This window comes from Dreissena polymorpha, chromosome 4 (genome assembly GCF_020536995.1).
Source record: "Dreissena polymorpha isolate Duluth1 chromosome 4, UMN_Dpol_1.0, whole genome shotgun sequence".
Classification (NCBI taxonomy): domain Eukaryota; kingdom Metazoa; phylum Mollusca; class Bivalvia; order Myida; family Dreissenidae; genus Dreissena; species Dreissena polymorpha.
Window position 1 is genome coordinate 94,453,666 of NC_068358.1, and position 16,174 is coordinate 94,469,839.

General features: G+C 36.2%; 1 protein-coding gene across 2 annotated transcripts in view; it reads right to left on the reverse strand.

Moving 5' to 3' along the window:
- LOC127877360 (hyaluronan mediated motility receptor-like) overlaps nucleotides 1–16,174 on the reverse strand; it is a 73,919-nt gene that overhangs the window by 39,064 nt on the left and 18,681 nt on the right. For both annotated transcript variants that reach the window (XM_052423111.1, XM_052423110.1), the window contains exons 6-10: nucleotides 12,114–12,315; nucleotides 9,563–9,631; nucleotides 3,370–3,440; nucleotides 2,737–2,912; nucleotides 1,184–1,270 (exon numbers count right to left, since the gene is read on the reverse strand). In XM_052423111.1, coding sequence (XP_052279071.1) covers nucleotides 1,184–1,270; nucleotides 2,737–2,912; nucleotides 3,370–3,440; nucleotides 9,563–9,631; nucleotides 12,114–12,315 — 605 coding nt within the window. The remainder of the gene's footprint in view (nucleotides 1–1,183; nucleotides 1,271–2,736; nucleotides 2,913–3,369; nucleotides 3,441–9,562; nucleotides 9,632–12,113; nucleotides 12,316–16,174) is intronic.

Consider the following 16,174-nt stretch of genomic DNA (forward strand, 5'->3'; position numbering starts at 1 on the left):
ATTGCAAAACTTTACTATATTAAAGTTTTAAATTTTTTACCTTTGACCTTGAAGGATGACCTTGACCTTTCACCACTCAAAATGTGCAGCTCCATGAGATACACATGCCTGCCAAATATCAAGTTGCTATGTTCAATATTTCAAAAGTCATTGCAAAACTTTAATTTATTAAAGTTTAAAATTTATGACCTTTGACCTTGAAGGATGACCTTGACCATGACCTTGCACCACTCAAAATGTGCAGCTCCATGAGATACACATGCATGCCAAATATCAAGTTGTTAGGTTCAATATTTCAAAAGTTATTGCAAAACTTTATTGTAACTTAAAGTTTTGGGACAGAATGACAGACAGACAGGCCAAAAACAATATACCCCCGATCTATCGATCCGGGGGCATAATAACGTTATTCCCGGTAAAAACCTTGCATCACAAAACGAAATTCTTACGAACACAGGGGGCATTTTTAAGACTGGATATTTTCAGTACAAAAATCTACCGGATTGTTTATATGCCATCCTATAAAGAAAAGAAGGCAGTCTTTCCAGCGGTTATCAATCTTTGGGGTATTATTATAATTATTCATAGACCTGTCCGAATTACTTTCATTTTCAAGGTATTCAACTCAAAATGACCCAAAAACAGAGTGCATCGCTTTGAACAGCCATAACTTCATCAATTGTGCAGCGATTTTCACTAACTCTTGTCTTATTCAACGCAAAAATGAATGAACTTTGATTAGAAATTCAGTAATTGCTTGTTGCTTGTTATGTACAGGTACCTTTTCGCAATCCATTTGTATAAATAATATAGTTTACCTTTGTAGATTTTTATTAAATCATATATGTCACTCCCTAAATTACCCAATTGAGTAAAAAAAAAAACGGGTTAAAAAACCCAATTAAGCTCAAAATTAGGTGGTGAAAATTTTTGCTAAAACTATTAAATTTACAATAACCCTATTTTTGTCAAAAACAGGGGGTGAATTACCCAATATACCCAAAAAGTTATCTAAAGCCCTGCTTTTAATGTTCAAACTTTTGACACAACAATTCAACAAAAGGGCCCTTGCTTAATTCCAAAACTGGTGGGAAAACAAACACACAGATATTAGTTTGCTTTATTTATCTAGCAAGTTCTTAGTCTCAGTGAAGGTTTTCAGCCCATTTTGCAATTAACTTACTTGAGGTTCTCATTAGCTGCAGTGTTTTTCTCAGCCAGCTGATGTACCTGAACTTCCATAGTACATTTTGCTTCAAACACTTCATCTCTGAAACAACAAACAGGTGTTTTTAAGTATTCAACAAAAAATAAATAAAACAAGAGATATCAGAGGACAGCTTGCTCGACTATTCGAGTGCTTGACATTATAACCTAAGCCAAGATGGAGAAATTGTTCATATTCAATAATATTTTAGAAGATCTTTCAAAAAAAAAAAAAAAAAAAAAAAAAAAAAAAATATATATTTTTTTTTGGGGGGGGGGGGGGGGTTGAGAGGGGGTATAATGTGGGGTGGGGTAATTAATAAGACAATTTTTCATAAATGAAAAAAAGGAAAAAACATATTTAGGGGAGGGGGGGGAAAGGGGTGAGAGGGGGGTATAATGTGGGGTGTGGTAATTTATTAGATGTTGTTAAAAAAATGGGGGGGGGGGAGGGTAGGGGGGGAAGGGGGGGGGGAAGGGGGGTGAGAGGGGGGTATAATGTGGGGTGGGGTAATTTATTAGATGATGAAGGGTTTCTGGGTAGGGGCGTGGGGTATTGTTTGGGTGGAATCCATTGTGGTATTCAGGGAATTGTTTAATGTTTAAAAGTAAAGTAAAAAGTTTAGATGATGTTTAAAAAAAATTGAAAGAGTTGTCTGCTCTTGTTTATACGTTGGGGTCATGTTGGAAAACAAGTATGCATAATATGAAAGCAATATGTCAAGGGACAATGAAAATAATTGGGGTAGTACAAAAACTTAACATTTGCACGCTAACGCCGACGTGAGTAGGATAGCTCCACTATATATATTTCATATATAATAGTCGAACTAAAAATTAGCAAGTAGCAATCTGATATCATCAGATTGGGAAATGGAAGTGTCCCTTTTTCTTGATTTTGGCATAGCATCTAGCCTTCTATTTCAGGGAAAAACCGTATGGACAAAAGTGAGAAAGAGAAAGACATTTTCATGATTAAATTTAAAATTTGGGAAAACGTCATTTAAAATCAATTGGCCAATAGAATGCCCCTGCATTTAAAAGTAGATGGGATTGAGGGTAGCCTTTAAAGGGGCCCAAGTTTATACTGATCAATACTACTGTAGCTGCATTTTCAGGACTAGTCCCAACTAAATATGAGGAAGTGATATTGAAGACTGAGAAAAGTCTAACCCTATATTCAGAGTGTGAGAATGGCAGTTTTATTAACTAGTGACCCCAGTACATAGCCTATGATAGTTCTGACACAGCCTCTTTTAAATATACAATGAATCTGTGCTAAATAGTGCTCACACACCCTTTGCTAGTTGTAACAAGAGTCTGAAGTGAAACAAGAGATGTGCTTGTCAGAAACACAATGCCTCCTAATGCGCCGCTTTGATTTTTTTTTACCTTTGACCTTGAAGGATCAATTGGATTATACAGCAAAGTGCATTGTTTTCTATTACAAACAGTCAAACATTATCCCAGAGTTGATCAACACAATCAGTGCAGTGTCACATATCAGCTTGTCAATTAATTAGCGCTCACCTGTGCCTTTCCAGTGCACACTTCTCTGACACGGCATCTTGCAGTCGGGCCTGTACGTCGCCAAGCGCATCCTGAAGTCTCATGTTCTCTGATATGAGGATGGTGTACTGCACCTTCAGTGAGCCTGACTTGGCCTCCAGATGAGAGATGATGGCCCCTGTCCTCTCATGCAGGCCCTGTTACACACACAGAGAGGAACTGGTACACTCTCAAAGGGCTCTGGCTTTTTTTTCAGACAGATAAGGTTTTTTTTCTTTAGCTATGAACAACAATGCGCTACATCTCCTATATTGAAGCTAAAATCTGAGTGGGTATATAAAGTTTTTAAGGTCCTTATGCACCTGAGGCTACATAATTAGCAGATCTGCTGTGTGTTTAGGCATTCCTATCTACTAAACAATTTAACCGAAAAAGAAAGTTGGGACTTAATAAACATTACTTTTATAACTGAAATATATTTTTAGTTTTTTGGTGTGGTCTTGCGTTGTGGAAAAGATCAGCATACCCTGAGGAAACCAAAACTTTCCAAAATGCTGACAACCAACTCATATGATTCTGGGATCGAGGATTGAACCAAGGTTGCCTAGGACAGCCAAATCAAACGCTGACTATCATGCATGAGCATTTGTGTACCTGATAATGTGTCTTTATAAGAGAAAGTCTGTTTTCTGTTGAGAGCTTTTCGTCTTTGAACTCCATTATGTCTGAAAATATAATATAAACAAGAAATATGGAAAAATCGAGAAACCAGGTTTTCAACCTTTTACTTGCAAAGTTAATTCAAATAATTGTGCAATCTAAAACAAGGTCTGCATGCAAGGTACATCAATTGAGTTATTGAGTAAATTTATATTTTTCTTTCCTAAGTAACATTGATCTAAATCTTAACCCAGCTCGGTTCAAATGAACCCCAATGTCAGGTCTGATTTTAAGCTAACTAAATGGGATTTTGTTCAGATGTCAATTGCGAAATTTGTTTTTTTTCTTCAATTGGGAGAGCCTTCTATGGGTACTTTACAAAGAAGGTTAAAAAATTACTGTGGCTGGTTATCTAAATTGGCCGGAATTGTATGCCTTGCAATCTCCTAAATTAAGTATAAAACAAGCAAATTCGTTGAATTTATATCCCCCCGTCAATATACTTCTGGACACAAAAGTTTTCTGGACGGATGGACAACGCCAAAATGCATCATCCATTTATCCATATATATATATATATATATATATATATATATATATATATATATATATATATATATATATATATATATATACTCCTACCAAGTTTCAATGAAATCCGTCATAGCACTTCCATGATATGACTCCGGACACACAAAAAAAGCATTTTTTCAAGATACAAAAGGCCATAACTCTGTTATTATTCGATGGTGTACGATGCCATTTGGCATGCATCATCCTCTTACCTATATTCATACTCATATTAAATTTCAATAAAATCCGCCAAAGCTCTTCCAAGATATGGCTCCGGACACAAAAGTGCAGGCGGGCCGGAAAAATGGACGGACAACGCCAAACAACATCCCTCCGCCTATTGCATGGCATGTTTGACAGAAACACAATGACCCTACTGCGCCCCTTTCATTAATTAAATTTTTTTTTTTATCATTTGGCAGGTCCAAATAATTATCTCCCTTTTAAGCTTATTACTTCCCTTGGATTAGTTTTTTTGACCTTTGACCTTGAAGGATGACCTTGACCTTTCACCACTCAAAATGTGCAGCTCCATGAGATACAAATGCATGCCAAAATATCAAGTTGCTATCTTTAATATTGCAGAAGTTATGCCCAAAGTTAAAGTTTCGTGACAGAATGACAGAGTGACAGACTCATACAATGACAGACAGGCCAAAACAATATACCCCCATCTTTTGATCGGGGGGCATAAAAAGATCTTCCTAATCTAAAGAGCCATCTTGTTCCCAAAAATGTGGAAAAACACACACCATGTAAGCCACTTACACAAACAAATCCATTGCAAACTTTCCATCCAAACTCTAGTTATTGAGTAGAAAATGTTCTTTCTATGTTTATTAGCAATGCCCTTTATCTGACACTTTCCAAATTAAATCTTAGACTAGAACTCCCTGCAAGCTTGTTACAGTCAACGGTTTATCAAGATAAAAGACTGCAAACTAAAGCTATTTACTGGAAACAACCTGTTTAATCAGCATTTTCAGTTTGCCTAATAGTTGAATACCTGGTTAATAATGTATACAAGGAAATCTACCCCTACCACACACATGCACACTAAATTGCAGTCTGAAAGTGCAAGAACACAGGATGTCTTCCTCAAAACATTATCCTTACATACTAAACACAGACTCATAATAGTAACTACTGCTACCCCTCCCCCAGAGAAAATAACTATGGCAATAAATCACACCATTAACAAGAGCACCGCATAACGGGTGCCAACGCTCTGCTGCGGGCGCATTTTTGAATAAATGAAAGCTGTTCAGAATATCAGTGATGAAAGCTGTTCAGAATATCAGTGATGAAAGCTGTTCAGAATATCAGTGATGAAAGCTGTTCAGAATATCAGTGATGAAAGCTGTTCAGAATATCAGTGATGAAAGCTGTTCAGAATATCAGTGATGAAAGCTGTTCAGAATATCAGTGATGAAAGCTGTTCAGAATATCAATGAAAGCTGTTCAGAATATCAGTGATATGAAAGCTGTTCAGAATATCAATGAAAGCTGTTCAGAATATCAGTGATTTTTTTGCCCAAAATTACTGCCGATATTCGGCTGCTTCCCAATTGCAAAAAATGACGTTTTTTTCCAAAAAATCTGACCAAAATTTCCTCAAAAAAGACCAAATTTTCCCAATTAAGCCAATAAGATTACAATGTCATTTAGCGTTAATTTCGTAGAACGAGTGCCGATCCAGCTTAACAAGTCTTCGCCGAATGAAAACTGACTTACAATGTTCGCGAATGTAGCCGAATGCGATTTTACGTTGCTATCCACACATCTCTCTCTATATTTCTGAGGATACCGACAATAGTCGATGTATCCCGATTGTTTTTACACGAATGACCTTTTTATACACGTCCAAGATGGCGGCAAGCAGACGAGAAGTTTGCGATGAGCAGCGAAAATGATAAATAACACTAAAATTAACAGGGGATATCACATGGTTATTATGAGATAATTTAATGTGTGTGTCAATTAACGCAAAATACTATGTTTGAGATGAACAACAACAACTATTTATTAGAAATGTTCACAGTGAATTTGCGTCACAGAAATCTGTGTTGGGAAATTGGAGTTCACAAAGTTAAAGCATTTAAGACGAAAACCGTTTGAAAATGGAAAGAGACAAACATGATTTGATTTATATGTTAGTGGATCTGTGTATATTCAGATTCATGCATATTCTGCTTTATTACGTTTGTCACGCTGTATAGTTTGGTGAAATAGCATTTAGGTTTTTTTTTAGAAAAGGGGGAAGACGCTGGACGCTGGGTAAAAGGGGAAAATTGAGCGCGAAAGAGACATATTTGGGGAAAAAATAAAAACTGTTTATTTGAATGTCTATAATTTGCCTACAGACTTCAGGGTTGTTTTTTTAGAAAAAGAGGCATGTCTCTGACCTTTTTGTTCTTAAACACATGAACAAGTATGATATTAAAGCGGGTATATACGATTTTTTATATGTGTTTAATTGTAATATATTGATAAAATATGTTACAATAACATAAAATGGGCAAGAAAAATTATACATTAAAGCTGAATTTCATAAAATGCAGCAAAGACAAATTAGCGCCCCGAGCCGATTGTGACGTACATATTTTCCTACAATAACCGAAGCATTCGTCTTTGTATTAGGATCGGAGTTAGTGTTCTTGTGTCGTATGAATAGATATCGTTGCAGGAATTCAAATAAACCGTTACACTAAGTTTAGATTCACATCGTACATGTATGGTATACATGCTGGCGAATTCGGCTGTACAGCCGTTTTCAATTTCAGAATTAAATATCTGGCTTATTTCGCATTTTTCGACACATGTTCTTCTTAACTTTTATTTTAATTTATAATGAAATATATATATAATAAGTTTTTTACACATTTTATATAAATTCATAAATATTTGACAAAATCGTATATACCCGCTTTAAAGTCAAAGTCCTAAATAAAGTTGCAGGGGTAGATTTAATAATGGGAAATGTTTTCAACTGGGGCCGGGGAACGATGTCAATATTGTGATTTCAATTTCATGATGAATGGGTTGACGATCTAGATCTGCAGCAGTATTGGAAGGGAAAGGTGCGGCAGCTGCCGATTGTCTACTTTCACTTTCACAAAAATCCGACAGTATTAATCGATGTTGATTACATGTACCTCTGAATCCTGCTGGGTTTCAACGGTTTTTGATGATTCATTCTTAAAAAATGCGTCAACGCAATTAATATTTTCCGAGTCCGAACGTTTTATTTTGTTCGTGTATGAATCCCAATTGTGAGACTTTTTTCTGTTTTAACGTTTATATCTTGGCTTTCACATAACCCGGAGGAAATTCGACTGGTTTCCGGTAATTAATTTACGAAACACCCTTCTGGCGCAAGACCGGAATCCAGTAAAATAGTCACATGATTAATACAATTAGTTGCCCGGTTTACATGACGTAATTTAAGAGCTATATATAGAATCACTGGGATTCCCAGATTTGAGTGTTCGTCGGGAGAGAGAGAGCGAGATCGTTGTACATGGTACAAATTGGATAAGTGTCGACTTCCCAAAAGAAAAAAACCCATTTCTTTGAGAGTAAAATATTATATTTTGGTGACAAATTATATTTTTGGAGGGGAAATGGTAGTTTTAGGGGAAAATTCTGGTAGGGGAAGACGCCGAATATCTGCGTCACTTTCTTAGTAAAAAAAACCCCTGGCATTGAACTGAGGTAGTCAATATAAATTGCCGCCATAGAGTCTTTTGATGATTTTTGCTTTGGCAGACTCTTGGATTTATTCTGAATGCGAATTTTTTCAGCTATGAACTGAGGATGTCAATTGTGCAAGATATTAAAAGGTAAACAAATGAAATGTTATATTTTAGCTCCATTTAATACAACATTAACACAGCAAGAAAACAAAAGCGTGTTTGTTAATATTTGTTAATGTTTTCACCATATCATATTTTACTTTAAAAAACATCCTGAATTAAATTCATAATCTTAAAAAGAATATGATTAAATCATAATGGTACAAGTATATTAAAGAATCTATAGATTATTGCAAGTTTAATATGCATGTGGAAGGATATGACCTAACCGTTGTAAGAAGACATAAAAGCAACACTTTATAATATTAAAATGCTGTGAAACATGAACTTAGCAATAGAGCTGCAACGATTCGATCCGATTCATCGAAAATCGATTCGAAATGCTTCGATTCGATTACGATACCAAACCTTCCAAATTCGAATCGATTCTTTAACATATAATTATACATATATATACATAGATACGTAAAGCACGATGTATTCTGACTATTGATACGGGAAGGTGAAGGTTTTATCTTAATCTGTAATTACGATAAGTTGCGATAAGTTGCTTATTACTTTAGTCATCCAATCAATAAGCGCGTTACGGTCTACTTTCGGAAAAAGCGTCAAAATGGCTGAACAAGTTGTTGCCGACAAATTAAAATTATCAGATGCGCCTAAGAAGCTAATATCAAAAGTGTGGCAGTAATTTGGGTTTCAGGATGGTAGCCCTACCGATAAAGCAAAGTGTAAACTGTGCTTCACGGATGTGGCGTACGCAAAGTCCGACTCAACCACTAATCTAATGCAACATGTCAAACGCAAACATAACGTTGATTTAGCAAGACTAAGAGGTCGCACAAGTGCAACTACTGAAGTCGCGAGCCAGAGCAGTAGTTCTATTTCTGTTGGAATTTTGTTAAGTTTATTAGAGAATGAGATTTGTCCTACAAGTAACAGGTTATGCTGTCATGTCACAATGGTAGACATGCTTATAGCGGTTTTGGGTAAAAGTATAATAGTGATAGTACTACCATTCAACTGATTCCAGATACGTTCTTATGATTATTTATTTATTTTTATATTATTGTGTAATCAACACAATCTTCTAGTCAGAAGTTTTTATATTAAAATTCCTAATTTGCTTTTCTTTTTTATGTGTTTTATTGAAATCACATTTGAACAGAAATGTTAATGTTGAGGCATAAGAGTGAATACTAGTATATGATAAAACTAGGTTTGAAGATGAATCGAATTGAAAAAATCGGTATCGGAGTGTCTGAAATCAAAATCGAATCAAGCTATTGGTGAATCGTTGCAGCTCTACTTAGCAATTTTTATTCTGTTCTTATAATCATATTTATAATGTTTCCCAATTTCATGGTTAATCGCGCTATTTTTCCCAATCTCATGGTTTATCGCGCTAATTTTCCCAATCCAAATGCCACAGGCTGTAACAAAAAAAAGCAAAAAAAATCACTGTATATACATAAAGTTTTTTTAGAGGTCACAGTGACCTTGACCTTTGACCTAGTGACCCAAAAATGGGTGTGGGGTGTACAACTCATCAAGGTGCATCTACATATGAAGTTTAAAAGTTGTAGGTGGAAGAACTTTGATTGCAGGTCAAAAAGTCAAAGCTTAAGCACAATGCAGGCGGACGATGAGCTGGCTACGACAATACCACGGGTTTTCTCTGAAACCAGCCGAGCTAAAAACTGATGAAAATAGGGAGTGCAGTGTAAATATGTAATCATTTTCTGTAAAAAACAACAACAACAGGAACTACTAACACTAAAACCCAATGCAGTACCCACCAGTTTTATTCTGCAGTATTGGTGACACAGTACCATCTACCCTCAGTTCTACACACCTGCCTTCAGAATCTGAAACAGTGACCAACCATAACTGTGAGAGTGTGTTATTAACTTCCTATATGAATTCATCAACACTTTAAGAGAAACAATAAACCGTCGGAGACGGGTGATGCTCCCCAAAGGTTTTTTGTCACAAGATATATTATTGCACTATATATTCAGATAAAAGGAAACGTCTCGAGGGCACAGTAGTTGGGGGGACAAGAATTTTTTTAATTGAAAATTTCAAAGGGCCATAACTCTGTGAAAAATCATCCGACCAGAACCCGCTGATAATATGCACATCTCCTCTTGGTAGTGAAGCTTCCCATAAGTTTCATTGAATTCCGGTCATTAGTTGCTGAGAAATAGCCCGGACAAAAATTGTGCACAGACGGACAGACAGACGCACACCGAACAGACGAAGCGGCGACTATATGCTCCCCCCAAAATAAATTTTGGGGGAGCATAACAAATAAATAGACAAATATATATTACAATTCACTACTCCTATTTAACATAATTGGAAACATAAAATAATTGCCCCAATTAACTCTGCATGCTTGATACCAACTTAACCCTATCCAGGGCTCGACATTAAAGGTAGTCCAACTGTCCGGGACAACCAAAGTGTTAGTCCGGACAAGTTAATAAAGAATTTGCTAGTCCGACGGGACAAGTGGTCGTTATAATTTAATTACTTAGAACAAATGCCTTTAAATCGGTTATTTCTGTGGAGTAACCACCCTTTTTTTTTAATATATCTTTTGTTTACGTTTAAACGACAAAGCACGAGATATTCCGATAGTTCCATGGGATACTACACCGTACTGTTTACCAGTAGAGCTGCAACAATTCGATCCGATTCATCGAAAATCGATTCGAAATGCTTCGATTCGATTACGATACCAAACCTACCAAATTCGATTCGATTCTTTATCATATATACATATATATACATAGATAAGTAAAGCACGCTGTATTCTGACTTCTGATGCGGGAAGGTGAAGGTTTTATTTTTACCTGTAATTACGAAGCACGCGATTGGTTGCTTATTACTTTAGTCATCCAATCAATAAGTGCATTACAGTCTACTTTCGGAAAAAGCGTCAAAATGGCTGAACAAGTTGTTGCCGACAAATTGAAATTATCAGATGCACCTAAGAAGCTAAAATCAAAAGTGTGGCAGTATTTTGGGTTTCGGGATGGTAGCCCTACCGATAAAGCAAAGTGTAAACTGTGCTTCACGGATGTGGCGTACGCCAAGTCCGGCTCAACCACTAATCTAACGCAACATGTCAAACGCAAACATAACGTTGATTTAGCAAGACTAAGAGGTCGCACAAGTGCAACTACTGAAGTCGCGAGCCAGAAAAGTAGTTCTATTTCTGTTGGAATTTTGTTAAGTTTATTAGAGAATGCGATTTGTCCTACAGGTAACAGGTGATGCTGTCATGGCACAAGGGTAGACATGCTTATAGCGGTTTTGGGTAAAAGTATAATAGTGATAGTACTACCATTCAACTGATTCCAGATACGTTCTTGTGATTATTTATTTATTTTTTATATTGTTGTGTAATCAACACAATCTTCTAGTCAGAAGTTTTTATAATAAAATTCCTAATTTGCTTTTCTTCTTTTTTATGTGTTTTATTGAAATCACATTTGAACAGAAATGTTAATGTTGAGGCATAAGAGTGAATATATGATAAAACTAGGTTTGAAGATGAATCGAATCGAAAAAATCGGTATCGGAGTGTCTGAAATCGAAATAGAATCGAATCGAGCTGTTGGTGAATCGTTGCAGCTCTATTTACCAGGGAAGCAACCCATGACATTTTTCTTTGCCAAGATAACAAGATTATTCTCCCTTGTAATGAATACGCATTTTACGACACCAGTACACATTGATCTTTAAGAAAATTAAAGTAGTATGGTGGCAAAACACAAGTTTTTATCAGTTATTTTGGCTTTGTATAATGTTTAAAAAATCAATATTATCCAGTTTTCCTGTAATCTAGTCAGTTCTTTTTGTATTGAAATTGCCTTAAATAATGTTAACATGTATTTTGAATGATTTAAGTCTTTATGATTTGAGCTTTTTGCATTATTTAATTATTTTGCAAAAAACTGAGCAAAATAAGATATAATGGTCAGGACAAGTTGCTTTCTGGTCAGGACAAGTGAAGTTTTGGTCTACTTGTCCGACTGGACAAGTGGCTCCAAAAGTTAATGTCGAGCCCTGCCCTATCCCACTCAGAAGCCAAGTTAAAATGGCTACATGCATACAGCATAAATCCAGAACGGCCAGTGAGTAACTTGCAGTCTGTTCAGGTGTTAAGCTGTTTGCTGCTCATTTTGACCTTAAGGTTCAAAATAAAGCCTTTTAAACTTGAAAAGTTTGACAAATGCGTAAAATTTAATTTGATTTTTAACGGAACTACATTTGCGTAAAAGTGCCTTTGTAATGGGTAAGATTTCACAAACTAATGCCACAGCCTGTGGGGCCAACCTTTTGGAAGTAGTGCCTTCTCCAGTGTCTCAAGGCTGGCCTCAAACCATGTGACCTCATCCACAAGGGTGGCTAGTGCTACAGTTAGCTCCCCTTGCAAGCGCAAGATCTCCGCCTCCTTATCGCGCACTTGACCGAGCAGGGACGCCACTTCTGCCTGGACCTCTTCATGCTTCTTGGCCCAGTTCTCACTGCCTGACACCTGCAAAGGATCAGGAATACCTTAAAACAGAGAGTCGCATCCCATAGATTTTAAGACAACAGCCTCACATGCTTTTTCATTCACAGAAATTCGATTAAGATTAAAAATATTGGGGCCCACCTCACAAATCAAGGGCCATTTGCTAGAAGTTTAACCATTTTTACAGTTGATTGCCAATGGCACAAAAACATGTTATCAGTTCACTAAAAAGCCTATAATTCAATTTATTGCAAGTAAGAAATATGTGAATTTACATCTGACGACAAAGCATCAGTTTGGCGTTTGGTTAAGCAAAAAACATTTGACTAAAATCTTACTTAAGTTTACAAAATTGATCTGTATACTACAGTTTATTATCTTAAAATGATTTGTTTGCAATAGTTTAAAAACCATTAAAAACAACAACAAGAGAACTGCCTTGCGGGTTTAGACCGCTCATCTGTTTTTCTTTTTAAAGATGAAGGGACCTCAATGCTTCAATAAACAAGAGCACCGCCTTGCGGGTGCAGACCGCTCATCTATTTTCTTTTTAAAGGTGAAGGGACTCTCATTTTCAATCACAAAGGAGGGAGGGGTGGAGTGAAGAGCGGTGCATTGTGTGGGGGTGTGGACATTTATTACATTTTCTTCCAAAAATGCGAAAAAAAGGAAAAAAAAAAATCGGGGGGGGGGGGGGGGGGGGGGGGTGGTGGGGGGGGGTGGGGGATGATTCTTGGGTGCGATGGTTGGACGGTATTTCAAACATAAAATAATAAAAAATAAATATTTGTGTTTTTTAACCGTTTCATAAAAAAAAATTGGGGGGGGGGGGTGAGGTGGGGGGGTATAGTGTGAGGGTGTGGTGGTAATTTGTGAGATGATCTTAAAAAAAAAAAAAAATAAGGGGGGGGGGATTCGGGAGGGGGGAGGGGGGGTGGGGGTGGGGGATTCTTGGGTGCGATGGTTGGACGGTATTTCAAACATAAAATAATCAAAATAAATAGTTTTGTTTTTTAACCGTTTAAAAAAAAAATTGGGGAGGGGGTGGGGTGGGGGGGGGGGTATAGTGTGAGGGTGTGGTGGTCATTTGTGAGATGATCTTAAAAAAAAAAAATGGGCGATGGTTTGGGTGGAGTCTATTGTGGTATGTCAGGTAAGAGTAGTTTTGTCAAAGTATCAATCAAATCTAATCATAAATAAAGAAGTTATGGCAATTTTAGAGAAATTTAATAATTTGACCTTGAGAGTCAAGGTCATTCAAAGGTCAAGGTAAAATTCAACTTGCCAGGTACAGTAACCTCATGATAGCATGAAAGTATTTGAATTTTGAATGCAATAGCCTTGATACTTAAGAAGTAAAGTGGATCGAAACACAAAATTTAACCATATATTCAAAGTTACTAAGTCAAAAAAGGGCCATAATTCCGTAAAAATGACATCCAGAGTTATGCAACTTGTCCTTTAACTGTACCCTTATGATAGTTTGCGAGTGTTCCAAGTATGAAAGCAATATCTATGATACTTTAGGGGTAAAGTGGACCAAAACACAAAACTTAACCAAACTTTCAATTTTCTAAGTATAAAGGGCCCATAATTCCGTCCAAATGCCAGTCAGAGTTACATAACTTTGCCTGCACAGTCCCTTTACGGTAGTTAGTAAGTGTTGCAAGTATGAAAGCAATAGCTTTGATACTTAAGGAATAAAATGGACCTTAACACAAAACTTAACCAAAATTTTCAATTTTCTTGGTATAAAAAGGGCACATAATTCTGTCAAAATGCACGCCAGAGTTATCTAACTTTGCCTGCCCAGTCCCCTCATGATAGTAAGTAAGTGTACCAAGTTTGAATGCAATAGCATTGATACTTTCTGAAAAAAGTGGACCTAAACGCAAAACTTAACCAAAATTTTCAATTTTCTAAGTATTAAAAGGGCACATAATTCAGTCAAAATGCACGCCAGAGTTATCTAACTTTGCCTGCCCAGTCCCCTCATGATAGTAAGTAAGTGTACTAAGTTTGAATGCAATAGCATTGATACTTTCTAAGAAAAGTGGACCTAAACGCAAAACTACACCGGACGCCGACGCCAAGGTGATGACAATAGCTCATTTTTTTTTTTCAAAAAATAGATGAGCTAAAAATGATGGAGAGGTGGGGTGGAGAGGGGTGTATAGTGTGGGGGTGTGGTCATTTATTTCATTTTCTTCCAAAAATAACAAATAAAATGCAAATAAAATAATTATTTTTGTTTTTGGTTGGGATTCTTGGGTGGGATAGTTGGACGGTCTTTCAAAAATAAAATAATGAAAATAAATATTTTTGTTTTTTAACCATGTTTCAAATTATATATATATATATATATATATATATATATATATATATATATATATATATATATATATATATATATATATATATATATATATATATATATATATATCAGGGGTGTCAATTGTCCCAAATTTGAAATCCGGAAAATTAAGCCGTATGTCCCGTATGATAAAGGGACAAGAGGGCCCAACCCCCCGAGCCCTAGCTTATTGTTCTTTTTTTTAATAGTCTTTCTAGGTGCAATTTCTGGTGAGTACAATGCGAAATATTATAAACCAAACCATCCGTAACACCGCAGGTGTATTTGTCATTCTAAACAAATGATATTAAGAACTTCGAAATTAAATTAAAATCGACAAACCAGCGTATCCGAAAACGACTGTCCGAAAACATGTCGCGATACATCATTTGCAAATGAAATAAAATATGCATATCGTTTGACTGCAGAAAATGAAAACCAGTAACCAGTTACCTAGCAAATACGCAGTCAATATATAATTTGATTAACATATTGTTTTAAAATATGATATTGCAGTGCTTTACTTAGCCAGTTACTGCTCATGTCAGTGCCAGCCGCTTACCAATCAGAAATCAATAAATAAAATCGGTACCAAGCGCAAATGTCCGGAATGCCGACGATGCTATAACAATATTCGTTCTGAAATGATCGCGCACTAAAAGAATTACGTCCCTACCCCCACCCGCCTTAAACAAACTCATCGGATTTACATTCACCTCAAAATCAACCCTGGACGGCTCAAATCCGGATTTCCGGAATAATCCGGAAAATTGACACCCCTGATATATATATATATATATTGTTAATTTTTTTTTTGGGGGGGGGGGCCGGGGGAGGGGGGGGAGGGGGTAGTGAGAGGGTGTGGTCATTTATAAGATCTTCAAAAATAAAAATAACAAGAGCTGTCAGAGGACAGCGCGTTTGTCTATTTGAGTGCTTGACAGTATAACGTAAGCCATCATGGGGTAATTGTTCAATAAGGTCAAGGTAATAATTCAGGTATATTTTCCACAATCTATTGAACCAGGGCTCAACATTAACCTAAAAAATACCAACTTGCCCTGCGGGGCAAGTACTTAAGAAAATCTGATTGCCCTTAATGTAAAGCCACTTGCCCAAACATACAACATAACATTAACTGTAAACCTCATATTTTTTAATAAAGATCAAAATGATACACCACAAAACCTTTTATATTTTTGCACATTAAACACAATAATTACAGCAATTAAAGTCTAATTAAAGTCAAATGTAGATTTGTGCCGATGTTTGATTATTAATGAAATAATTAGTTCTGGCTACCATAACTTTAAATGTCGCTTTTAATAATTTTTGACTGACGCAACTTTATAGTTATGGACCAACCCCATTAGGAAAGTCAACCAGAAATTCCCGAAAAGTTGACAGTTAACAAAGACTTGTCCAAAACAGCTTTTAAATGCAGTTAACTTATTGGCCCAAATCAACCACTTGATCGGAAAGATTGACATTTTTCACATTTAACTGATATATTCTTTCACAAAATAC